The 27,276-nt window shown below is 41.0% G+C and overlaps 1 protein-coding gene across 1 annotated transcript in view; it reads left to right on the forward strand.

The window, feature by feature from the left end:
- il1rapl1a (interleukin 1 receptor accessory protein-like 1a) overlaps nucleotides 1-27,276 on the forward strand; it is a 199,399-nt gene that overhangs the window by 12,067 nt on the left and 160,056 nt on the right. Inside the window, 1 exon segment of the mRNA XM_034213792.1 lies at nucleotides 13,646-13,747. Within this exon segment, the coding sequence (XP_034069683.1) occupies nucleotides 13,666-13,747 (82 nt within the window). The 5' untranslated portion in view covers nucleotides 13,646-13,665.

A 27,276-nucleotide genomic window follows, 5' to 3' on the forward strand; every position in this document is an offset into this window, starting at 1 on the left:
ACCATAAAGACAGATCGTGACAGATGCCGTGTGTAAATCAAAGAGATAATACATTGTACAGCATATAAACCGAATGTTAGGAAATGCATGTGTCTGTAATAAGAAGATGAATCCACGAGGATGTCAGCTACAATCCTATGGAAGCCATCAGGGAAGCAGCATGACGAGACCCAAGGCAGGACCGCAGAGACAGGTTCAGCCACGACCCGAAGTCCACGACTTAATCCAGAACTCAGGATAGAGGATCCAAGACACAGGACTACAGCAAGAGGATCTGCCTCGACTCCGGATCCCGGCGTAGATATAGATACAAAACAAGAAAAAATATGTGGCTGGGTTAATCGGAACAAGAGAATACACAGACACAGACAGAGAGGGAAAAGGTCATTGGATAAAAGTTATTCTTGATAACCCTCTAGAAAGATCTCATGAACTTCCCCACTCAATCTATCAAGACCCGAGCAGTTCTATTAGATATAGGATAAGAGTTTGTGATCTTCTACGTTGTTTGGCTGATGCAGACACCAGATCAACGTTCACTTTGGAGGCAATGGCAATATAATTAGGTCTTTCAGTTTGGAGAACATGTGTCAGGTTAAGGCCCTCTCTGCATTATCAGGTCTGCTATTAGAAGATGAGCAGAAATAGCTCTGGGTATTGTGGAGGAAACTTCTGTGTAGCAATGCAGTGGGAGTCACCGACTCATGAAGGAGACACGGGATGAGCAGGAGCTTTGATGACAAACACTGATGGTTTATTTGGAGTTACGGCCGGAGAGTTGACAAGAAAGGTGGTGTGTCACGAGTTGACACACCAACCAATTCTGAAGAACTCTTTCTGTAGCTCGAGGTTTTATCTAGTTCGGAGTGTAATAATCAACATTCTTCATCAGTGAGACTAAACAAATATGGACCCTGAATCTAACTAGAGCTCTCGTCCATAGAAAAGAATGCGCGCCAGGGAACCTTCGTCCCTGAACAGTAAACTACCTCATGGCGGCTTGTGGTCTGTCATAGACTGGCAACAACAATGCGCCCAAGCTGCCCCTCCTTAAGAGAGATAGCAGCAATACCCAAGGCCGTAGAACTATGCCATGAGAAAGGAGACAGTGAGAGGAGAAAATGATGAACTGTGTCAAAGGTTGAATACCTAGGCAAATTATTCCCTAACAGGTATAGCACACCAGATGTAATGGAGTCATTCTCGTAGCTGTCACATTGAATTGGCACTGGTGAAATCTCACTGATGTCCCATGGGCAAACATATAAGAGAGGAGATATGAAGCACTGCAGCACATGTGCACATACATCATGCAGAAAGAACCATTTCCATACATGTAACATATAGAAATGCAGTCCTCTGTGTGACACGCATTTATGAACACAATAATAGTCTGGGGAAATGGCTTTGTTTTACAGGATGAAATTGCATTTACAGGTGTAATTTAATCGTTTTCTTTTTTTCTTAGATTTGGTGTGGAAAGTGAATTATTGTTGTAGCATTCCTACGAGACATGAGATGTTTAAAACCTCAGTGCTTGCAGTTACTTGTGAGAATGTTGTCAAGAACAGATTTGCTTACAACAGTACGATTGTAATCCGTGATCTTGCAGTGAACTGGAAAACAAAAAAGAGACAGAAAGAGAAGAGAGACATTATCTCAATTCGCTTTGCTTGTCTACATGTCTTTGAAATCCACTTATATGGTCCCAGCTCGGAGGCATAGAAGACAAAAACACTGTCGAGTTCACGCTGGAATTTGCTAGAGAGAAGAGAAAGAGGCAAAGAGAACGAGAGGTGTTCCTACTGTTTCCTAAAGCCAGAACACTAGCCCTGTTATTTTGTCAGCTGCAGTGGTCTGTGTTGTGCTGCAATGAGTCCCTGGGGAGGTGGGACTGCCATAAACATCGCACTGTGTGGAGCAGCCCTCTCTGATGTAGACTCACATTGGCTATTGGCGGCATCGGTCAGTAATGAGTGGCTTCCGAGTCCCAGCCAAAAGTCTTTAAACACTCGTCTGATCGAGGTCGCAGTAGAAGAAGATGTCCTCTGATATTCTTGGACTCATAATGAACAAGCAAAAATGGCTTCTTAAGTTCAAACATAGTAATGGTGGATCTTACAAGATGGTCACTAAGTGGTGGTGTCTCGGTTTGTTAGAGCTGTGACATTGCAGTGCGTTTGTCGAAGGTCAGTGACATCTGTGTGTGTGTGTGTGTGTGTGTGTGTGTGTGTGTGTGTGTGTGTGTGTGTGTGTGTGTGTGTGTGTGTGTGTGTGTGTGTGTGTGTGTGTGTGTGTGTTTGTGTGTGTACGCACTGATTTGACACACAGGCCCAGTCAGTCCGGTTCTTGGCTCCAGCAGTGATCTGGCACTTGTCCTAGTCCTGCAGTCTCTGCCATGCCTCCTCTCTTTCCCTCTCTATCTCTGTTTCTCTGTTGCTGCCTCTCCTCCTCCTCCTCCTCCTCCTCCTCCTCCTCCTCCTCCTCCTCCTCCTCCTCCTCCTCCTCCTCCTCCTCCTCCTCCTCCTTCTCTCCCTCCGTCCACACACCAGTGCAGATCAGCCTGCATGGCAGGGTTTCAGAAAAAAAGAGAAAGTGAGCCGACTGGACTCCTACCCAGTGTCTTCCAGTATGCCTCCTCCTATCTGGCCTTCTTTGCATATGACAGTTATATGGAAGTATTATGAACCTAATTATAATACGCCACAGAAAAGATACTGAACACATGGCCTGTGAAGAGCCTTGGCTGTTACACCAGGCTAGCAATCGACAAAGCCCTCCATATTCCTCTGACAAATCATTGGATAACCCTGGGAGATACACACGCACACACACACACACACACACACACACACACACACACACACACACACACACACACACACACACACACACACACACACACACACACACACACACACACACACACACACACACACACACACACACACACACACACACACACACACACAGTTTCACTTTCTTACAGTTCTGTTTCTATTCACATAAAGCCTTTAATAAGATTCCATCTGAGATAACTGGACTGCTCCCCGCAGGGCCTTTTCCCCTCCCCAAGACCCACAGCAGCTGCATTGTAGAATGGATACAGCAATGGACAGAGAACAATCAATGATACTGAGTGGGTGTGTGTGTGTGTGTCTAGGAATGAACAAAGAAACTATCCATCCAATATCTTTCTTGCGTCTTTGCATCAACTTTAACAACACCTTAAGAATGATGTAACGCATATTTAACACGTTAAGAACTTTGTTCTTATGATTCACAATATGTATACAGCTGCTGCATTTAGAAAATCTAACACATGCTGCTGTTTGGTTGCATGTTTGTACCTGTCAGGCTATTCTCATACACAGTTAATAATATAAGTACAACAAGTAATGCACTCAAATGTGCATCTAATCAACACAATTATTAACAAGAACATGTCCAAAGTATAAAGGGGATCTAAGTCTGCGTAAAGGTGTAGTCTATATGGATGGGTTGCTCTAAAAACACAGCACTTTATACAGATTGCTGCTGTTCAAGTCCCCAAATCAAAAATCAATGTTTTCATTGACAATGTTATGTATCTTAAATTAAATACAGGCAACGCCACTTGTGAAGTTATTTCAACCCAAACATTGACTTGTTTTTGTGTTTGTAATTACTCAGTTATTTAAACATTATCCACAATCATTTTCGAAACCTTTTCAGAGTAGTTTCATTTCCTTAACTTCATTTAATAGTTGTGTTGCCTAAACAAGTATTCTGTATCAGTCTTGCCGGACAAAACAACTTTTATAATGATATCACATGAGCTTTTCTATAGGGATACGTTCTACATCACCTGTACACCATGTGTGCTTATTAAGAAGAAATCTATAGTTGTGTATTGTCTATTGCAGTTGAGCTGTGTCCTCAGTGGCACCTTACTCTGAGTTCAGGTTTGGATTCCCATTGTTTCAAACAGTGAAGTGCACACAAGCGCCGGGTTAAGACAAACAGTGGAGATTGTCAGAGACACGGAGACGGTTGAAGGTCACGGAGACGTGCTTCAGGAGTGCAGTTCACACACAGCAGAGCTGAAGTGAGATTTGGTGGAAGGGGAGGCGTATATACGAGCAACAGATAAGGAGGTGAGCACATGTTGAATAAAACATTCTTTGATTCCCCATCCTCCCCCTGTAAACCCCCCCGCCCCCCCACCGCTCAACCAATCCTTAGTCCCCAGTGAGTGTCTGATACCATCCGCTCAATAAGACCTCATCTGTTTAATAGGGCTTCCACACACTTTCCGTTGCTCTCTTTGTGTGTGTGTGTGTGTGTGTGTGTGTGTGTGTGTGTGTGTGTGTGTGTGTGTGTGTTCTCGGTTGGCTGTAGCTATTGTTCTGCACCACCCACAAGTTGCTCACATTGGTCCAGTTGCTTATGAAGCCCATATATCTTCCTGTGCCAAAAGTGACAGCGTCTCAGAGTCTTTATAGGCAGTAAAGTAGAAGAGAAGACTTTTCCACCTCAGCGCCAGTCGGTTACAGGTTTGCTTTCACTTTGGTGAGTTTGCATGCTGTGTTTTTGTGATGTGTGCTTTAGCTTCTGGCATGAACACAGAGGCTTATTGAACTTTTTTTTATTTAGCAGTCGTTTACATAAATATAATGTGACATAACATCTCAAAGTGATTTGAGTTAATGGATGATGTTTAATAAAGCACATCTCCACAGGGTTCAGTGTATGACTTGAGATGTTTTTCTAATTAATTTGATGAAGTTTCTTGGACTCTTAAAAAGTTGTATTCCATTATCCATTACTTGTATTCAACTGTTGTCAGGTTACACCAGAAGTATCATAAAGCTTTGCTGCGTAAAGTTACAGTCACTGTTTCATTTGAATGTGCACTGTAGGAAACATTGTGAGAGGTGATATGGGACACGAGGCAGCGTCCCAAATTGTTTTTCCATGTCTTCTCTCCAAAATGTATTAGTTAACAAGTTGAGAGCATCCATAAAAAAATATTGAGATGACTACTGTGTGGATAGAACAATATTTCACTGTACAGTTTCTAGAGAGGTCTATGTTTATAGGTGTACAAAGTGTATATATATGCTGTGTAGGATTGTCATAATACAATGTTTTTATACTTCAGGTTATGATTCACAACTAGTCACAAGATAATCAAAAACACCTGCTTGGATTTTTTACTTTCAATATCTTCATTATCTTTTGTAACCTTATCTTATCCTAATCCCCCCTGCCACCTCCTTCTTTCCGAGACTTTCCTCTCCATTTCTTCCGGTCCTCTCTATTCCCAGCCTGTCCTTAGTCAAGCAGGGAATCGATTTTTAAACAGGCAAGACTCTGGGGACCGAGCAGGGGACCATTATTGGCCTCATTTAGGCTCCATCACAATGGCTCCTCGAGACAATAGGGTAGACTCTGTCATGGAAACCAAGGTGTAAGTGCACATTCCTGCTAAAAACCGCTCAGGCCAGCATTTCCTGTCTTCAGGGAGCTTTGTTTTAAGAAACCCTTTTCAGTTTGAGAGGATGGACCGCAGTGCCTCTCCACACTGCTAATATAGGCACATCCAGCACATTTCACAGCCGCGGGCGAGATGGGAGAGGAATATATCAAATATATAGGCTATTTTCATGCTATATACTGCATGCCACCTTTCACTTTTTCAGCAGCGCCTGTTTGTGTGCAGTCTGCAACATATGGCAATGCGTCTCTACTGTAAACAGCGGCTGCTGATTCTTCGTCGGGGTGACATTGCTCCTTTATAGCAGCTGTATGTCTGTCAGGCATCTCAAGTGTGGAAAGCCAATCCCATTCTTCTTTCTCTTTCCAAGATGGAAAGGTTAGAGAAAAGCTTGTGAAATTCCAGCTGTCATTTGTCCTAGACAGCGACACAATATGTTGTGACCCAACCTAGATGATGAGGGTGATTAAGATCCACTTTGTTGAGTTACAGGATCCCCAGAACTGCAGGTTTCCCCCTCAGGCTCACAGACAGTGAGTTTTTATATTCATGAAGAGACAATGTTACACTGCAGGATCCTGAAAACAAATCTCAGAACCTGGCAGCGAGCAAGTGTGTGGTTGCACGACAGAGAAGCAATGTGATGCATCAGAGCACATACGATGTACTACATTTTGGAAACAATTCTGAGGTCTGACTTTGAATATATTTGAAACGCCATCAATCCCTGCAGAAGACCGCAGTTTAGACATGGTTAGAAAACGGTGTTGGCATTACACTGAACACTTGGACGCCCTCTAATAGCTGCTGTCAATATCAAACTGCAATTTGGCAAATGAAGGGCATTAAGTTCTATGGCTGGTATAATAAGAATCTATTCAGACAAATCAATAACCATTCGGTGGTATTTGTATTGACCTAAGTAGATACAGTTTAGCAAATTGTACAACCATTTCTGGCTCCGTTGCTTGGCTACATGAATCAGTACAAAAGGGCAGCTTGTAGTGGTGTGTTTTTGAATAGAGATGAAAGGAATGTAAATGTATATTCCCATAAATGTTTGCATCTGGTTTACGTACTGCTATATAATGGTTTAGATACAGTATGAGGGTTAACTAATACGATACCATGTGTAACTGTTTTACCTTTAAACAAGTTGTAAGGCCACTTAGTGTCTTGGTTTTGACCTCTTTATTTTCCAACTTATACCAGGAAACTAACAAATGCAAAAGAAAGGAAAAACATAAAGTTCACTTTTCAAATATCAACCTTGCTGTCTTACATTCAACATTGTTAGACATTTTATTTACTCTTTATATTACCCTTTTACAGTAGTTTCGCTTTAAATATGTTTAAGGTAAGACAGCCTTACTCTAAGTGTGTCAATAAAACAGTGCTGTTATTATAATTGCTATACTGTAAACGTACATACACCAGTCAGCACTATCACTGTTGTACCTTTTTATAAAAAATATATGTATCTGTATTCTGGCACACAAGTATACCAAATAATACTCTTGAAAACGAGATGACTAGTAGCTTATCCTAAATAAAAATATCTTAATGCAAGTAATCTTGATGCATAAAAGGAAAACATATTTATGTTTATATAAACGTATACTGTAGGTGAAGATAGTCAAAAATAATTGAATTCTAGAAGACTAAGGTTTACTTTCTTTAAATATGAATGTATGGGAATTCTGCCTACGTGTGTGTGTGTGTGTGTGTGTGTGTGTGTGTGTGTGTGTGGGTGTGTGTGTGTGTGTGTGTGTGTGTGTGTGTGTGTGGGTGGGTGTGTGTGTGTGTGTGTGTGGGTGTGTGTGTGTGTGTGTGTGTGTGTGCGATCGTGACAGTATTTTGTTGTTGATTAGCGTGTTAGTGGTGGTTGGACGCTCCCAGGGGGGTGTGTGCACTGAATGGATGAGGAGAGTTTCGGCCCCTGCTCTCAATCAAAGGCAGCATTGACTGTGAGCATGAGAGTGTCTCTGCAGCCAGTCATCCCTGGACAGCTGACAATGGTCCTGCACACGGGGGATAAAGCTGAAAGCAATCAACAACCACTGGAGGAAAGAGCTTCACTGCTGGTGGTATGTGCCTGAACTTGTTTACTACAACAACCCTCAGCCCTGCTCTAATGTGCAAATGGCTTTAGTTTGCCTTTAAGCTCTTTAATTAATTATGCACACAGTGTTGCATTTAATGCATTCCAACGTGCTCTTCAAGTGCGGGTACAGTTTCTGTGTGTCCACGTCCGACGCTAGAGGAGCAGCAGGGTTTCCGATTGGCTCAGAATCCTGTGGTAATTAATCTCACTCAGTGAAAAGGTGCATGTTGGGACTGAGTCCGGGCATTGCTCCGCGCACCTTGCTCGTTAACTCTAACCACCTATGGCTGGCCTCTGGAGATTAACGAGGGCTGCCCATGGTCAAAAGCGGTCAAATGCGTTTTCACTAATGCTCACTCAGCCAACCACCAACCTCGGTTTTTTATTATTATTGTGAGGCAGTGATTCACAATACTGTTGCAGAATCATACCCACGGGACCTAACTCACACTGTGACACATCTGGCTAACAGCAGAGCAAACACACATACACACACACACACACACACACACACACACACACACACACACACACACACACACACACACACACACACACACGCACACACGCAACACATGGCACAGACCAAGGAACAGGTAGACGCTACAGTAAGCATAGCTGCAGTGTGTTGTGCCATTTACTAGCAATCCCAGCATGAATGTCTTTGACACAGTGACACACAGAAACACCTCTGACTCACTCACTGTGTGCGAGTGTGTGTGTGTCTTGTCTTTGTTTCTGGTCGCTCTGCATGTTGTCACATCTGATGTTGTCACTGTTAAAACTACAGATGGAGAGGCAACAACAACGAATGTGAGAGTGTTGCATCTGCACATAAACTTGCTTTCACTTTCGTATAAATCTGACTTTCAGCTTTAATTGCTGTGTTTGACTCTTCTGCTGAACGGGCTCTATACTACCAGTTTATGTGTCTCTCACTGCATAACTTTAAAGGCTGCTCTGTACTGTAGTCACTCACTGCTCAAGCACATACATAATGTAGCGTTCCTAGAATGGAGGATGGTATACATACCGTATATACGTCTTTTCATCTCATGACACTAGGTTAATGATCTGAAATGCAGCTAAAGAGAATGTTTCCACCTGCCACATTCTCATTTAATATGCAGCAGTTATTTCTCGTGAAATATTGATCAAAAACCACTACTGGTCTTGTCTTGTGTGTGCGTGTGTGTGTAAGAGAGAACGTTTACTATCTTGTACAATCTTTTTTTTTTTACCTTGCAAACAACGTCAGCAGAAATGGCTAAAACAAAAACCGTCTTGATTTTCTTTTCAAACTCTCATCTCAATGAACATCATTCATTGTTAAATACTTAAACACTTTATTTGTCCATTTAGATAGCACATTTCCACTACTCTATTAAATAGTGAATTAACAGGCTTTTACGAAAGAGAATATATTATATGCTAATTTGCAGTTAATTTGTAATGTTCAAAAAAAGTATTTATTTTTCTCATACTGCCTGTGTGCTGCAGTACCTCTCTTCACCCTGTGATTGGTTAGCTGGCCGGCTCTGTTGTGATTGGTCAACCGCTGATAGATGTCCCGCCCCTTAGCCTATCATGGACAATGTGTTTGAGTGCCAGCCAATAGAAGCGCAAGTCTTACATAAGGATGTCACTAGGTTACAGAAACTCCCTCTGGAGGGAACTTTTGGATTTAAGCCTTTGCAGACCATTATCATGCACTAAAACCCATATGACCCACTAAGGAAAAGCCCAAAAGCATAAAAGGGCCTCTTTAAGCAGTTCTTTATGAAATTACAGCTTTACATGCATTAATGTAAATGCATGTATTACATTAAAAACATTAGATGCTTTTTTAACCAAATAAAGCATCATCGTTTGCATTCCTGTCGAGGCACAGAGCCCTTTCTAGTAAATGCTACGAAGATGAACTTGACCGAAGACCACAGCGCAGACTGCTTTCAAATTGGATTAAATCCCCAAATCATGATCAATCATCTACAGCTCGCTGTGCCAAGATGGCGGAGGTTTATTTCTCCATTTTAAGATGGAACTACTGCATGCTATAGCAACAGAGCTGGACATTTTGTAGCTTTAGCTGCTGCTTGTAATTTGTGAATGTGTGTGTCCTGGTAAGAGATAAACACAAATAAAATGTAAGTACCGAACACAGAGCCACAGCGCACAGATACACACCATAGATACACACCACGTAGCACAGCAGTCTGCAAGCAACAAAATGCGTGAGGTGATAATTGAATTTTGGAAACATTAAGGGGAGATAGGGAGGGGGTGCGGCTATCCTGGGAGATACAGTCCAATAACAATGGCAAGAGACGGTAAATTCCTCTGCTCCTTTGTCAGGGCGAGACAGCAGGCAGTGCTGGGCCATGCCCCTCATTTTCTGGTAAAAAGCAGCAGGCAAACGGCATGTGTGCCACTGTATGGGATGATGTGTGCATGCTTCATGCCTCGCTGAAGCGTTGGTATCACGCCATGCCTCTGCGTGAGCCTCCTCAAACACACCTGCTCCTGACGCCTCAGAGAAAACAGCTTGGCCGTATTTAACTGTACGAGCAACGACAGAATGTGGTATTACAATGAGAAGATATATCTTTACTAGCCTACTTCTTACTTTCGTGCAGTAAAATAATATAATTACATACTCACCAACATTTTGTATGTAATTTGTTTTGACGGAGTTAGTTTAAATGAGCAGTCGCAGCCCAGCATTATAGCGTTTTTTCCCGTGTTGCCCTGGAAACGGTGAAGGTTGATTTCAGATACCTTCTAACAAGGCTGGATAAGTTTGTCAAGAGAATAAGAATAAGAATGGTCTTTTATAGATTAAAAAACACTTCTTAGAGCCTTTCAGTTTGCTAGGCTATCTTGACTTTTTAGGAAAAAATAGGTATTTTAAATGAGTGTTTGCTCTCTTTTTGTCAAAGCGACCTTTAAGTTACTTGTTGACCTTTTACTATTAAAACGTGTTTTATCTAGCCTATTAGCTAACATTTTATCCAACTCAAACACGTGAGCTATAACCTACGTTTTATCAAATTAATTTTAAATGCATAAAGACTATGAAATATCATGTCTCAAAATAATCTTTTACATTGTCTTTCTGAGTGACAAGCATTCGGCACTACATATATTATTATATTTATATCAAAGGGAACTTTTTTGCTAAGTAATTGGTTGGTTAATTTATTAAGAAATACAATGCTGTTTCTTTGAGCACATCGCTCTCATTTTAGTGCAGAGCGACAGATAAGATAAACAAATGCACCCTCAGCAACAGCACATTTGTATTAGCCACATCTCTCTCAGAACTCTGCTGCTGCTCCAAGTTAACAGACTAATATGTAATGTGTGTAAATACTTTATTTCCCTACATAAACAAGTAGCGTTCTGGAAAGACATTCTGGTTTGAGTCCTTATTTGATGCTTTTGTGCTCTACTCTAAACGTATTTCTGGTGAGAAGTAAGAGGGAGTGTAAAGGGGGAGAGGTGAAGGGAGTCGAGGTGCTTTGACGGTGTCTTGGGGTCGTGTGAAGCCCACAAAGCCTCTCTGTGTGTGAGGGTGGCAGGCCAGTGATGTCATTGCTGGCAGGACCCAAAGCCCACTGAGCCTGTGAAGGCATGACATGAGTGGGACACAGAGGAGTGTCGCCGGCATTGTTCTGTGTAATCAGTCCGTGACGGGGCAGCGCTCCATCCTGCAGCTAGAGAAACACAGCCTGCCACTCAAATCAATTCGTATCAGCAGCTCCCAATGATGCGAGCTTTTTGGATTATTTTTGGACAGCTTACAGTGTACATCTCAACAGGAAGTAGGGTATATACTGTAAGGAGACACTCAAAAAAGGAGACTTGAAAAAAATGTTGGGTTCATAATGATGTGGTGCACTTGGTAACTGGATGCCAACAAATTAACTAATCCTAATTGTAATTGTGTGACTTATACACAAAACTCTTAAAACCTCACTAAAACTAATATACTTTAGTGCTTTAACAGTAAATACTAGGATACAGTCCCATGCTTGCCCATTATAACATGCAGGTAATCTGTCATCACTATGTTAAAGCCTAAGACGGCATGTGTTTCACAGGCACAGTTACCGGTACATTAACAGGACCTTATAAGGGTTAAGGCATTATAAAGAAAGAGAAGGGAATAACATGATGCATTGATGTTTTTTGACTGTGGCAATGAAGAACTGCATACAGTTTCCTTCAGCCATCGTTCTTTATTTTGCCTTGGTGTGTGTAAAATGCCCTCATGTCCCTCCTTTATGCTTGTCTTGTTACATTTCCGCCACAGTATGAGAGCTATAGGCATTGGATGTTTTTATTTAAAAAAAAGGGATATCATGGTCATTGAGATCAAGGTTTCTAATCTGAATGAAATCTGAACTGACATCTCAAGGATTTGGTGTTTCTGGCCGTTTTTTTACAAACACATCACCAACCATACACCAACTGTAGTGTTGCTGCCGCAGCTACAAATGCATACTTGGGAAAAACTAGCTTATCAGCAACCGTTTTTTAAAGAGCCTTTTAGCCAAACAAAGAGGAACCAATCCTTCAGCTGTGGCATTTGCCAGGGATTTATTGGCAGAGCGGTGTTTATCGACTGCACGTTGTTTCCTAGTAGAATGTGATCGAGGACGAGAGAAAGGCTTCTTTTCAGAACGAGCCTTGCGAGTATCGTGTAAACACACACTGAGAGAGGCTCCTTTCATTAGCTATGCTAATCTGGAGTGCACGTGACTTGCCGCAGACTCGAGGGTTCCTCCTGGCTCTCTCTGTGCTGTCTCCAAAGGCCGGGGCCTTTTTTTATCCTATGATGGAAACATAGATTTTGCTCTTGGTGAATTTGCTCTTTTCCTTCCTGCTGTTTGGTTGTCTGGTCCCTCTGACACAAGTACCCCGACTGGCAGCTTTAATAGATGGAGGGCTCTGATAACGCCAACCATGTCACCTTTTGCTTCTCTGTTGCCGTCTATGCTTAAAATGAAGCAAGGCAATGGTCCTCTACCTAACCCTCTACCCCATGGTAAAGTTTGACGTTTTGAAAGATACTCTTATTCTGTTTATTGCAGAGAGCTGGTTAAGAAGATGCTATGCTCTAACCCTACCAGAAACACAACAAAATATTTGAAGGGAATATCATTTGAAGATATTTTTTACATTCACACTTTACATTACAGCTAATTTCAATGAAAAAAAACTGGACTCCTGCTTTATCTGATTCTGTATGTGTGTGCATCATGTAAGCATAGTATATATAAATCACTTGAAGCTGTTATGGTAATCTTGCACTAAAGTTCTTAATTAAAAGAGAAAAAACTGCTCTGTAAGCTGATAAACTGTTACTTTGATGAGTGTATTCTTTTTTTATTTAACATGAAATTTATACGGCCGCACAGGATCCATTTCAGGAGCTGGCTATTAGAGGGTAATTACTACATGTTAGATTATGTCACTTACTCAGAGAAGATGAGGAGTGGAGAATCACTCACCTCCATCAATTAATATGATGTATGAGTCGATAAGGGATATGGGTGGGATATTTGCCGCATCTCAGCGAGTCAGAAGGTGATCATTTGCAATTCTCTTCAAGGTCTCCCCTGTTTTTAATAAAGCTGGCGACTTAAAGTGGTGTTTCTTACACATGTAATCATTTCTTTATTGATTCGTCAGCATCTTAGGGAATGGTTTCTCATGAAATATATCCCGGCTATGATAACCCATCTCAATTGCAATCATGAGAGGAAATCATTACAAGAAAGAACCCCCATGGGAATGCACAAAATGTTGATGTGCCTGTCCAAGTGTGCGTGTGTCTGGGTGTGCAAATGTTTGCACAATAGTGTGTGTGTGTGTGTGTGTGTGTGGGCGTTGCTATAGTGTTTGCCCTGTTACAGAACATCCCTCCGCCATGACACTTACTCTTGTCTAGTAGCAACAAGGAGGTACTTGATCTCATGCACAAGCAGTGACTGATAACTCTCTTTATCTTTTCCCCTCATCCCCCCTTCTCCATGCCATTGTCTCTTCTCCTTCAGGCTGTGAGGACGGGGGGAAGATGAGACCTCCCAGCCCTCTTCTGATCCTGCTGTATGTCACACTGTCCAAGGGTGTAAAGGTGGTCTCCAAAAGAGGCTCAGGTATGTCACACACCTACTTTCGTTTATGTTCGAAGCCTGTTTATTAAAATGGTCCGATAACTGTTTTTATGTACGTATGTATGAATGTCTTCCATTTCTGTGTCTGCGTTTTATGGTAGCCGCCGACCATCAATAGCTTGCGCCATCTTTGATGTAATTTTGAGGCTTCTGCTAAATTTCACTGACATAAATTCATCGTATTCGTGCTGTTCTTTTATGAACTTCTGTCTACACTAAATTTAAATAGTCTAGACCTTATATTCCAATGATAGTCACTGTTGGATGTGATTGGCTGGTGAAAAATCTTCAATTATTGTTTATTGTTGTCATCGTGCCTCAGGGCACACTTTAAACTGCTTGATTCTGCAGGTGTCAGATGCTGCAGTGTGCATGTTACATGCTTTAAAAAGATGATTGGAAGGTAATTGCAGAGGGTGATGCCCTTCCCCCTTCTGTATGAGAATTACTCGCACAAGAAAATGTGTGCACTCTTGAGCAATTTAGCCTTAAGTGCAACTTGTCTGCCTGCGCTTTAGGTAAGGAGCCCATGAATTAATGAAAAGATATACACTGTACTTCTTTAAAATTAGCTAGACCTACCTCAATCTAAAGAGAGTGACAGCTACCAAATGATCCAATTGCTCACTGACAGGGTCACCAAGGGTTAGTGCGAAACTCATTTTGGCTCTAAATGCCAGCAAATTGAGCATCAATTGTGAACAAATGCAAAGGTCAAAAGAGAAAATGGAGAGCAAAAAGATTGAAGGTAGAAGCTTTTCATGACAGGAATACATATAGGGATTCAGGTAGTCAGTGAAAATACTGTGAAGACAAGCTGCCATCACAGATAAAAAGTAGGCCTTATAAACCACAATGTATAGCGGGGTTTTTTAAGCATTTCATATTTACATATTAGTATAATACATGTTATCAATCAATCAATCAATGTTTATTTATATAGCCCAATATCACAAATGTTACATTTGTCTCAGTGGACTTCACAGTTTGTACAGAATATCAGTATGACAATACGACACCCTCTGTCCTTAGACCCTCACATCGTACAAGGAAAAACTTCCGGAGAAAACCCACAGTTTAAAAGGAAAAATGGGAGAAACCTCAGGGAGAGCAACAGAGGAGGGATCCCTCTCCCAGGACGGACAGATGTGCAATAGATGCCGTGTGTAAATAGAAAAGATAATACATTTGCAACATAGGTAGTCCAAATATTTGGAAATGCATGTGTGTATAATAGGAAGATGAATCCACGAGGATATCCATCCAGGACCTATGATCCAGGACCACAGCCACGACTCAAGATCCAGGGCTCGCGATCCAGGACACAGGACCGCAGGATCATCTGACTCCGGATCCCAGCGTATACAGACACCAAAAAGAAAGACATTTGGGGAAGCTGGGTTAATCGGAACATGAGAGTACACAGGTATAGACAAAGAGAAGGAAGAAGTAAGATGTCCCCCGACAAACTAAGCCTATATCAGCAAAACTAGGGGCTGAATCTAATCAGCCCTAACTATAAGCTTTATCAAAAAGGAAGGTCTTAAGCGCACTCTTAAAAACGGATAGGGTGTCTGCCGCCCGAACACAAACTGGAAGCTGATTCCACAAATGTGGAGCTTGATAAGAAAAGGCTCTGGCTCCCATTGTACTTTTAGAGACTCTAGGAACAACCAACAACCCTGCATTCTTGGAACGCAATGCCCTAGTACAGGGGTCGGCAACCCGCGGCCCACGAGCCGCATGCGGCCCTTTAAGCCCTCTGCTCTGGCTCCCTTGAGCTTAGACAAAAATAAGAAGGAAATAAAATAAAAGTATTTGTAGGACTATTTATATTTTGTTGCATGATTGAAAATGACACATAAATAAAAAACAAAATGGTTTTAATTAGGTCAACTAAAATATGCGTCACATCCCGCTACGGTCCCGCGCGAGCGCCTTTTCTTGGAGGTGAATAACCTGACCCCCGGCTCGATGAGCGAACTATGGATACATCAAAGAAAAGTACCGGAGGAACACAGGATTTAATTCTGCGTGGACAGAGTTATATGCTTTCACAGCAAACTATGCTGGTTTACCGGTATGTTTGATATGTAGAGAGAAGTTGTCAATGGTGGTGCAGCCTTTACGTATCGAGGAACAACAAGGGAGAGGAAGACAGCTGATGATCTTCAGTCATAATTCAATGGGGTATGTAATTTATTTCAGAAAACGCTTTTTGTTATATTCCATGGAATGCTCTTAACGTCCCGATAGCAATGAATATATTAAATGCTTTGACAATAAATACATACACAAATTAATCTCTGGAAGCCGTAGCGCTGTAAAAAGCACGACCAATCATCTGAGCCGGCCCGGCTAAAGTAACTGGATGGCCTACCTGCCTGTCAGCCTTCCATCTGTGCACAAACTTATCTCGTGCCCTCATTGGTCATGTGCGCGTTCGTGTGTGTTGGAGGAGGGACTCTGTAAGGAAGTCTGAAGGAAGAGACAGATTTTTTCCGGTTGTGTACTTTCAAATTCTAGCGCACTCGAGCTGGTTTCTCCATTCTTACCTACCCTACCTTTAACTCTTTTTAGGGTGCAGCTATATGTTTTATTTATTTCAAAGTGGGCCCATTTTAATAATATTTTGTTTTCTTTCAAATGTGCAGAGGACTCCCCAAGTGCTGTGTTTAATTTATTTTAAAGTAGGCCTGTGTATTATTTTTAATTCTCCTTATAAGAGTTCTTTGTTTCTTATTAGAGGTTAACAGTTTTATATCATGTCATAAATAGCCTAATAAATGCAAAAAAACTGTAGTTTTTGTCTGATATAACAATAAAAAACTATGAAATATGTTTTGCGGCTCCAGACAAAAAAATGTTTTGGAAAAAGGAGCAAAATGGCTCTTTTGGTCAAAAAGGTTGCAGACCCCTGCCCTAGTAGGACAATAAGGTATAATGAGTTATTTAAGGTTAGATGGCGCCTGCCCATTAAGGGCATTGTAGGCGAGAAGAAGAATTGTAAATTCTATCCTGTGTTCTATAGGGAGCCAGTGTAAGGCAGCCAGAACAGGAGTAATGTGGTCCCTTTTCCTAACTCTGGTTAGTACACGAGTTGCAGCATTTTGAATCAGCTGAAGCGACTTGACTGACTTCTTGGTACACCCTGATAATAAGGAGTTACAATAATCCAGCCTTGAAGTAACAAATGCATGGACTAGTTTCTCTGCATCGTTTTGAGGCAAGATATGCCTGATTTTTGCAATGTTACGTAGATGGAAGTAGGCGGTCCTTGAAATTGATTTTATGTGGGCGTTAAAGGATAAATCCTGATCAAATATAACACCAAGATTCCTTACAGTCTCACTGGAGGCCAAATTAATGCCATCCATAGTTAGTATATCTTTAGATCATTTGTTTCGTAGATTCTTCAGGCCAAGTACAATAACTTCAGTTTTGGTCGTGTTTAACATCAAAAAATGTAAGGTCATCCACGTTTTTAAGTCCTTGAGGCAGTCTTGACTTTTATTTAGATGATTAATTTCATCAGGCATGATTCATAAATATAGTTGAGTATCATTCGTATAGCAATGAACATTTACAGAATGATTCCTTATAATATTGCCTAACGGAAGCATATATAATGTGAACAAAATAGGTCCGAGCACTGAGCCCTGTGGGACTCCATGGCTAACTTTGGTTTGCGTGGAAGATTCATCGTTGACACGTACAAACTGAGAGCGTTCAGATAGATAGGACCTAAACCAGCCTAAAGCAGTTCCCTGTATGCCAACTAAGTGCTCTAGTCTTAATAGGATATCATGGTCGATAGTATCAAATGCAGCACTGAGATCGAGCAAAACAAGAATAGAGACAAGTCCCTTGTCAGAGGCTATTAGAAGGTAATTTGTGACTTTAACCAGAGCTGTCTCTGTGCTATGATGTGTTCTAAAGCCAGACTGAAAATCTTCAAATAAATCATTGTTTTTTAAGTAATCACACAGCTGTTTTGCGACTGCCTTCTCAAGAATCTTTGAGAGGAACGGAAGATTAGAAATAGGTCTATAGTTGGCTAAAACCTCTGGATCGAGGTTGTGCTTTTTAAGAAGCGGTTTTATCACTGCTACTTTGAATGATTGTGGAACATAGCCTGATAATAAAGACATATTCATAATATTTAATAAAGAAGTGCTAATTAATGGAAAAACTTCCTTCAACAGCTTAGTTGGAATTGGGTCTAACATACACGTTAATGGTTTAGAAGAGAGAATCATTTAATTTAATTGTTCAAGGTTTATGGCTGAAAAGCATTCTAGTTTACTATCTAGTGTAATATTAGAACTTACGTTTCCGGGAGCTGTTGATAACACTATACTGGTCAAAGGCAAGAGGTCATTAATTTTGTTTCTAAGAGTAACAATTTTATCGTTAAAAAAGCACATAAAATCATTACTACTGAGTGCTATCGGAATAGAAGGCTCAATCGAGCTATGGCTCTCTGTCAGCCTGGCTACAGTGCTGAAAAGAAATCTTGCATTATTCTTATTCTCATCTATTAATGAAGAGTAGTAGGCTGCTCTCGCTTTACGCAGTGCTTTCTTATATTCATTGAGAGTAATATGCCAAATTAAACGAGATTCTTCAAGTTTAGTGGAACGCCATATCCTTTCAAGTTGTCTCGACTTTTGCTTTATTTTGCGGGTTTCGGCATTATGCCATGGAGCTAATCTATGTTGTTTTATTTTCTTCTTTTTCAAAGGAGCAACAGAGTCTAATTTTATTCGCAGCGCATATGTAGCACTATCAACAACATGATCAATTTGGGGTGGTGTACATTTTGTATAAGTTTCCTCCCCTACATGCAGACATGCTATCGAGTTAAGTATTGGTGGAATCGCTTCCTTAAATTTGGCTATAGCACTAACAGATAGGTTTCTGCTGCAGGACCTTTTGACTAATGCTTTGTAGTCTAGTAACAGTACTTCAAAAGTTACTAAGAAATGGTCGGATAAACAGGATTATGCGGTTCGACTAATAGTTGCTCAATTTCAATACCATAAGTCAGAACAAGGTCGAGAGTGTGATTATAGCAGTGGGTTGGTTTATTTACACTCTGACAGAAACCAACATAATCTAATATAGAGTTAAATGCAACAGTAAGGCTATTTTTATCATCGTCAACATGAATATTAAAGTCACCTACGATAATTACTTTATCTGTTTTAAGTACCAAAGTTGATAAAAACTCAGAGAATTCTGATAAGAATTCTGAATAAGGACCTGGTGCACGGTACACTGTAACAAATAAGATTGGCTGCAAAGTTTTCCAGGTTGGATGCGTAAGGGTAAGAACGAGACTTTCAAAGGAGGTATAATTTAATTTTGGTTTAGTATTGATAAGTAAACTTGAGTCAAAGATTGCTGCAATGTTAACGGTTTGTTGAAAATAGTCACTTGGCTCGTAAAATCTATCAAAGGCATTTGTGACTGTGTGCTTGTTTTTTGTGTCTCTGAGTGTGTCTGGGTGTGTTTGTACCGCAGACATGAGTGGGCATGTCTAAAGATTTAAGGGCTGACCTTTAGATAAATGTTTTATATTGAAGGAAGCCCACCCACTAGACAGACGCGGACACAAAGAGCAGAAGGGCAACTTATCAATGAATAATGTGCTTCAGCCCCACAAAGAAGATGGTCAGCGACACAGAATACAGACACACTTACCCATACACCTACTAAAAAAAACATAGCCAGGAAGCAACCTTTTAAAATATGCTGTGACGTTAGTGCAGGGGCTGGTTGGTAAAGTACTGTAGATGTACAGTACCCTAGCTAGTTCTCAGAATCATACATCATGTCACTCAATAAATGCTTACTGAAGGGGAAAGAAGCTCCCTAAACTGCACTCTGTTTCTCAGTTAGCTCGGTCACTAAGTACATTAAGTTAATGCATTTGATTTCGAAAACGTATTTGCACAACTGACTCTCAATTAGTCAGCAAACAAGACATTTGTGGAGTTGAATAAAACTGGATGGTGAAACACAGCTAAAAGGCTACAAGAGCAATGTGGCAAATTCAATTTACTAAAGTAATGTTTAATCATAAACCTCTCATTAAATGCTGGATTAAAGTCGACAAGACAAAATTATATACTAATAGATAGTACATCGACCAATGATAACTGATAGATGCACTGTAACCTAGTAAATTGTTCATGACAATATTGATACCTGTAATTAACATGAGCCTAAACTCATGTAAGGGAATTCAGCTTATTAGCCTGATCAGGCTCTTAAGGCTAATTTAAAACATGTCAATGAAGTCTAATTGATGTAGCAATTTAACAGTTTGAATTGCACAATTATTATCCAACTAGGTTTCAGTATTTAATGGTTTTGGTCATTTAACTGTCATAACAATTGTTCTGTCTTGTGGTCATTATATACAGAACTGCGATATAAGGCTTATTTAATGGAGTTTAACTTGATTTCTTATCAACTATTGAGCTTTCCGAATAGATAATTGATTGCTTGTGTATGATTATGTGTCTTCTGTATTTGTGTGTCTACATGTCGAGCTGTGTCCTGTATACTCCGGGTCTGTAGAGAATTTTCCAGACAGATCAGAGACAAGACAACCCATCAGACCAATCAAGTGGGTCCTTTGGGTCCTGTAGTTAGATATTAATAGCAGTAAAGTCAATATTACCTCTCAACTGAGGGGTCAAATGTAATGAAATGTCACTGGGCAGTTTGGCTATTTAATCGCACTTTGAAAGGTTTCTCTGTCTGCATGGAAAATTATAAATGGAGGCATGTGGAGAAACAGACAAGCTCTCATTAAATATGTAATCTGGCATGGACACTGTCTCCCTCTCTCTTTCTCACACACACACACACACACACACACACACACACACACACACACACACACACACACACACACACACACACACACACACACACACACACACACACGTACACTATGTATGTACCTTGTATGTGTAGGATACTCAAACCCTCCCTGAATGTCTCTTTTCAATCGTTGTTTTAAAGAATATGCGCTATGTAGAAACTGATTGCAACACTTTCAAATTTAGAACATTATTTTTATTTTTATTCAATTGTGTCAAATTAATTTCTCTGCCTTTCTCGACCATTCTCTACAGTACTACACTCTGAAAAATTGAACAGGATGAAGGTTGGGTGTCTGTTAAAGATAAAATGCCGTGGTAAAGGAGATGAATTGGCTGATAAAGTCCCTGGTGGGTGATTGTTTTCTGGTTCAGAGCTCTGGGATATTTGTCTTCATGTGCCGTGGATGAAAGAGATGAAGCAGCTTGACTATTATGACTGCTATTAAATAACTTCAGGTGACCACCTCTTGCTTTTTACTTGCACCCAGGTCAAAGTCATTTCCAGGTACTTATTGTGAGTCCAGTCCACACATTTTAACGTAACACGGAGAGAGTTGTTCTAATTAATTGTTTGTTGGGGCATTTTATATCGTATGGGAATACTTCTGTCCTTATTTTTCTGTAGGATTTCAGGGAGTGTAGTTAGTTTTGACTCGTCAACCTTGAATGGGTAAAGGTGAGGGATCAGCTTTGAGGGCTTGATTAGCCCTCAAGAGGTGCTGGATAAAGCAGATATTTAATTGATTTTCCCAACCATTGTCCAGATGGGATTCCCAGAGTTCATAGCTCTCCGAAATCCTACAATTATTCCACTTGGGGTCTGTCAGCTTGTATTACCTGGACTAATGAGTGGGTGTGTCTGTTATTCGCTCATTCTTTGTGCAGCGCTTGGTACTGCTCCCCGTTTAATGAACAGTCAGCGGCTCGGCATAATTGGATATCAATTGGGGTAGATTGCTGTTTTTCGGTTGTGATTTTTGTTTTGTGTGTGTGTAGATGAGTGCTTATTACACAGGTGTTATTTGACCTGCATCTTGTGAGTGTGCTCTGCTGCTACAAATGAGGGTTTTTACACCAGGCGCTCTTTGTCTTCTTACCTCGATGTGATTCTGCAGTGGGCTGCCCATCCTGACATTGTGTGAGATTCACTCACAGGGACTCTGAGGAGGTCTCTGACAGTAACAAGCTGTCAGGGTCTATCCGGCAGACTTCTTCAATTAGCTTTTTCTTGGTCTAACCCAGGCCCAGTCAAACCTAAGCGGGCCCGTTTCAGCCTCTCTGCTGGCCGTCAGCCCATACAGACCCAGACTTTAATCAGACAAGACAGGGACTCTTTATCTGGGGTCTTTGTCTGCTCCAAACCCAATGACCGGTTTGTAGCACACTGCTTTAGCCACACTGAAGAATGTTATTCATGGTTTAGAACAATGCACAAAACCTGGTGGTCTGCACACCCCAATGCCACACAGTGTCAAACATGGTTTAGAGAAAGAGATAGAGGGATCAACAAGAATACATACAGAGAAGGTGTTGAAAGGTATTGCTGAAAGGATAAATGGATTGGATGAACTTAAAATGGATCAATGACCATTTAGGTCAGTCAGTCTTTCATCAAGTAAAACCGTCTTCCTTCCATGATTATATTTCTCAGTCAATTGAATGATTTCTATTTGTGTGGCTGGTCTGAGACAAAAGAGAAATATTTGAAGGCAATACTGAAATAGTTTTACATCGTGTGCAGGAAAACAGGATAACAAAAAACATGCTCAAAGTTGGTTGTTGTCCTTTGTGGACGGAAAGGTGTTAGACATAACAGGGCGGGAAACACGGCTGTGGAATATCTCAACGTGTTTGTGAGTCAATCAGCAGTGACAATTGAAGACATAGGTAATGGGTGGAACAACATAGAAAATATGTTTTGCATAGGTTTTGTTACATCTTACACTGCAGGTGTAATTGTCCATTTAGATATCCTCACAAGTGAAGTTTTACAGCAAGACCGCCTAAGGACCCGTCACCCTGCAGCTCTTTTTCCAGTGTATGAATCTGGATCAGGTCTTGAGTCAAAACAAAAAGCTAATTTAGCCTCATTCCTCTGTGGATCCTCTCTAAGACTTTTGGCACTGCTCTGGCCACTAGACTGAATCAGTTCAGCTGAAATCGGTCACGTCAAAACTTTCCTGTGGGAAGTTTGGGATGTAGTGACAATAGTAGCAGGTCAACTGAAATAACAAGTGCATCTTGGATTATTTTGCCTTGTGCCAATATTTCTCATGGAAATATAATGGAAATATAATTGCCTTTACCCTAAGGATCCCCCTAGTGCACACTGTGTGGGTCCCGACTGTCTTAAAGATAGAGGTTGCAGTCTGCATGTGCTGTGTCCAGTTATGAGTCAAAATGATATTATGTATAGAGGGGACATACATTGGAAGAAGGTTGACTCTGTTGGTCCGTCACGCTCTAAAAGTGAGTTTCTAGGGAAAAAAGTACATTCTTGGAGAAAGTTGACGGGTAATTTTCCACTGTCCCCTGGTTAGATCTATCGGCAAACAACATGAGAATAGCCTGATCGATCCAGATGGTCCTCAACCAGAGGCATCAAAACATGACACCTCATTCATTCCACTGAAATACACACAAATATGTGATGGCTCATTGGACTGTGATGTGTCAGGACAATGAGGCTTTTCCATGCGCTATATAACTGACACTATTTCAGTAAAAGCCTTTACTTCTGCCCTGAATGCTTCGGGCACAGGGAGCAGATATGGCTCAACGCACAAGACCACACTTAAGATAGTTAAAGTCATGATATATGAACATTATATGCTTTGTCATGTGTGCCCTGGGTTGGTAGTGAAAAGGTAATAGGCAGGGGACTTATGCTGTAAACTTTGCCCTTAACTATGGATGTAACAATTACCCCATTCATTCTAGTTAAATTGCTCACTGGGTGCATAAGCCAAATATTCTTCTTTAGAGTTCTTCTTTTTTTAAAGTTTTACACTACTTACTAACTGTTGATTCCCTGAACATACTAATGGCATGAATAAAACATCCCAAAACATTGAAATGGCTCTCATTCAGGAATCATAATTACAAGTTTCACTGTCATTGTGGAATCTCATAGTAAATATCATGCCTTGTGACCAAAATGGCTGCCTGTTACTTAAAGAATGTTAGGATGAAAGTAGGGAACATTACATGCCTTTATTAGCTTGGGTTAGATCAGAAGATTACAGACAAATATTATTATATGATGTTTTCATCTGAAACTACCCAATTTTAAGCTGATCAACCTAGAAAGCCACATTAACCCAAAAGTCAAACCCAACTAAATCTGAGTTTTGCCAGAGTCTAAATCTTACCAGTCATACCATCCACATTTCTAATATCTCATCTCAGAGAAGTATAGAATTTGAGCCATGATACAGTAGTGTGTTTAACATGCCCATGTTTTGTATCCATGGGAATATGGTGATTAGTGTCACCTGGTCAAAGGTTGAGTGTAATGTATCATCATGAGAATGGTCCACAGACGCCCAGTGTGTGTTACCTTTTGCCCCAGACTCGCTGCCAGAACATAAAAACACAATAGCCGTGATTATGAATTGCTCACAGCTGTGACTCTGCGCCATCACAGCCTCTGCTGTCCCATGCAGAGACAAAAAAGAAAACGTCACATGAACACATTGTCCATTTATGCACTCCAAATGTCATGAGAGAATACACATCACTAAACACATCCAAGGCCCGCTGACCGGTCTGTTAGCTGGAATAATGGCTCTTAAACACAGCCTGCAGGGATGAGTGAACATGCTGCAGTGGAAAACAACACTCTGCACTCGGCTTAAATACAAGACCGGGAGCTCCGCTACGTCTTACACTTAACCCAGCAGAGGCACTTTCTTACAGTACATTTGTGGAGTGCTTGAGTTGGTTCAGTTGCCTTTAATGTGATTATTGACTACACTTTAAAAGGTACTTTGTTAGTGAAAGGATAGTCTCTCTGCAAAGAAAACACACAATTGGAACTTGCCTACACTCTTAAATGGATCATGATCATGTATAATAATACAAAGACTCGAGCTGGACACAACATAATCTCACTAAAAAAGGTTTTGAGGTTTGTTTACATGTTTGCTTGAATGGCAGTATTTCTATTCTATTTTTTATTGAATGGTAAGTTTAAATGGCAGAATCTTTTCATTAAGGGGGATTTTTTTCTTAACTCTTAATCTGCAGCAATGTATATAAATTAGCCTTTTATTCATATGCAACTATATAATAGATTGGGCCTTTTGAAGAGTGTAGTTGTAAAAACAGATTAGACTCAGAGCCGCAGAGAGTGGCACCAGCTGTGACTGCTGGTCTAATGTAGCGTGGTGTCCCAAAAGCCACTGCAGTCAGCTTGCTGTCTACATACGCTGATGTGACAGGGCATTGCTACCCAATGATCCCAGCAGGATATGTCAGTATGTGCGGGTGTGTGTGTGTGTGTGTTTGTTTGTGATTGTATTCATCTGAACGTTTCTCCATGAATGACTTGTGATATCCCAACCTTGGCCTCTTGCTATTTCTCTGAGCGAGGATAACAACGATAGAGCCAATATTCTAGATGACTCTGCAAAGTCCTGCTTCAAATCCCTGATAAGAGCCCGTCATGGATAACCGTAAATCTGACATGGCCCCAAGGCAGTGTGGGGGATGAAGTCCATGGAGCTGACGCCTGAATAACCTCATGATAAGTGCAAAGACAGGGACACAAAATCCAGTCAGTTAATTTATTTGTCAAGGCGCTCTCCTTTCATATCACAAACCATACCGGTGCAATTTCAGTGACACTTGAAAACTGAAATGTGCCCGTCTATACATTTCTCTGTCAGGCAGATTGGCTAAATGTCCCACACAAATAAGACGTAGTGAGGCCTTGTTTCTACTTGTCATGCCTGTCTCATACACCCCAGGCTTTCTAGAGGAAAATAGTCTAACAGTTTATTGACAGATCAGCTGTCCACATAGACATCTACACTCACTAATACTGCAGCCATTCTCAAGTTAAACGATTGATCACCCCGAAACTTCAACTTGACACGTCTAAAATGATGCTACCCATTCAAGAGCTTTTTCAGCCTCCGCCTTGTCTCTTCTCGTGCATCGTTGTGCTAACTCAATTGCATTTGATGGTTATTAACAATGCTGTGCTGTTCTTCGTGCCTGTTTTTTTTTCTTATGAACCACTAAGCAGGAATATCTAACTCAGGATGTATTGATGATAAGCAGAGAATACAGCCAGCTGTATCGGCCAACAAGACATCAATATGCAAACAAGCCGACTATAAACATGTTCTTGTTAGTTATCCTGCTGTCTTTCACCCCTCCAGTATCTACATATTCCCTTGGTTGGCTTAAGCATGCACATACATGTACAAGAATACAACAAAGAAACAAACACCGGATGTGTTGTATACAAAAGACAATTTTGTTCATTCTTATCCCGTTGGCTCACAAATGCAGTACAGAGGCTGTCTTGGCCTGGTCAATACCTCTCTCTCTAAATGATGAGGAATGGCCTGCGCTGCAGTAACACTGTGCCGGGAGATTGATCACATGCAGACTACTGGAGATTAAATGGCTTTCTTGTGGAGAGCCAGACTCCCCCTGGATGGTGCAGTGTGTAGATAGGAAGCCCGTTCTCTTGTCTTAGTTCCCAACAGCTGCACAGCCTTAGGGCAAATCAGCATATGCAGGCATTCAAGCTACAATGCATTGATTTGTATTGGAAGGTAGCTATTATTATTAGCTTACTAAAGTAAAGAAGAACAATCTTATTTTATCTGTTGTAAACCATCAGTAACCATCAGTATGTGTGTTTTTACTTTTGGGATTACAAACGTGCATGAAACATGTCATACCTTTTTTGAATTTGTTTGAATACATTTGAAATAATAGAACAAAATGGTAAAAAAATAAAAAAGGAATTGAAAAATGAATGCGTATTGTTTTTCAAGGCTGTGGCGTCAACCGCACTCCCCGCACCGCACTCCCCGCACCGCAGTCCCCGCACCGCAGTCCCCGCACCGCACTCCCCGCACCGCAGTCCCCGCACCGCAGTCCTGGCCAAAGCTTTTAATAATCGCTGTTAGTTACTTCTCAATCTTCAAAGCCAAAAATTGTACTCGGGACAGCCCTAGAATATATATAAATATTGTGTTTTTCTCTGAGGATAGTGCTGGAGGGGCCCTGTGGAAGCGCTCCCGCTGCGCGTTGCTTTTGTTTCTCTGGCAACAATATCTTGAAAACATATCACCGCTCAAACAGCTGATAGTTCAGAGATTTTTAACTTGAGGCGTTTGGAGTGGCGACCCGAAAAAGTCTGAGCGCCACGTACGCTATTCCCTCATTGGGAATAACTGAAAAAGATGCTGACCATCAGGAAACACACCCTTAATGTTTAAGTGATGCACACTAAGAAAAATACTTTTATCAAGGTAGAGAGAAACACTTAAGAAACCCACATGACATTAAGTAGGCCTATGTTCTATTTCACTAGGTCTTTATTCCCCTCTAATGGTTTCCATTTAAAGACCAGCAGAGCCGGTCTTAATG

Source organism: Gymnodraco acuticeps, unplaced genomic scaffold (assembly GCF_902827175.1).
Source record: "Gymnodraco acuticeps unplaced genomic scaffold, fGymAcu1.1, whole genome shotgun sequence".
NCBI classification, from domain to species: domain Eukaryota; kingdom Metazoa; phylum Chordata; class Actinopteri; order Perciformes; family Bathydraconidae; genus Gymnodraco; species Gymnodraco acuticeps.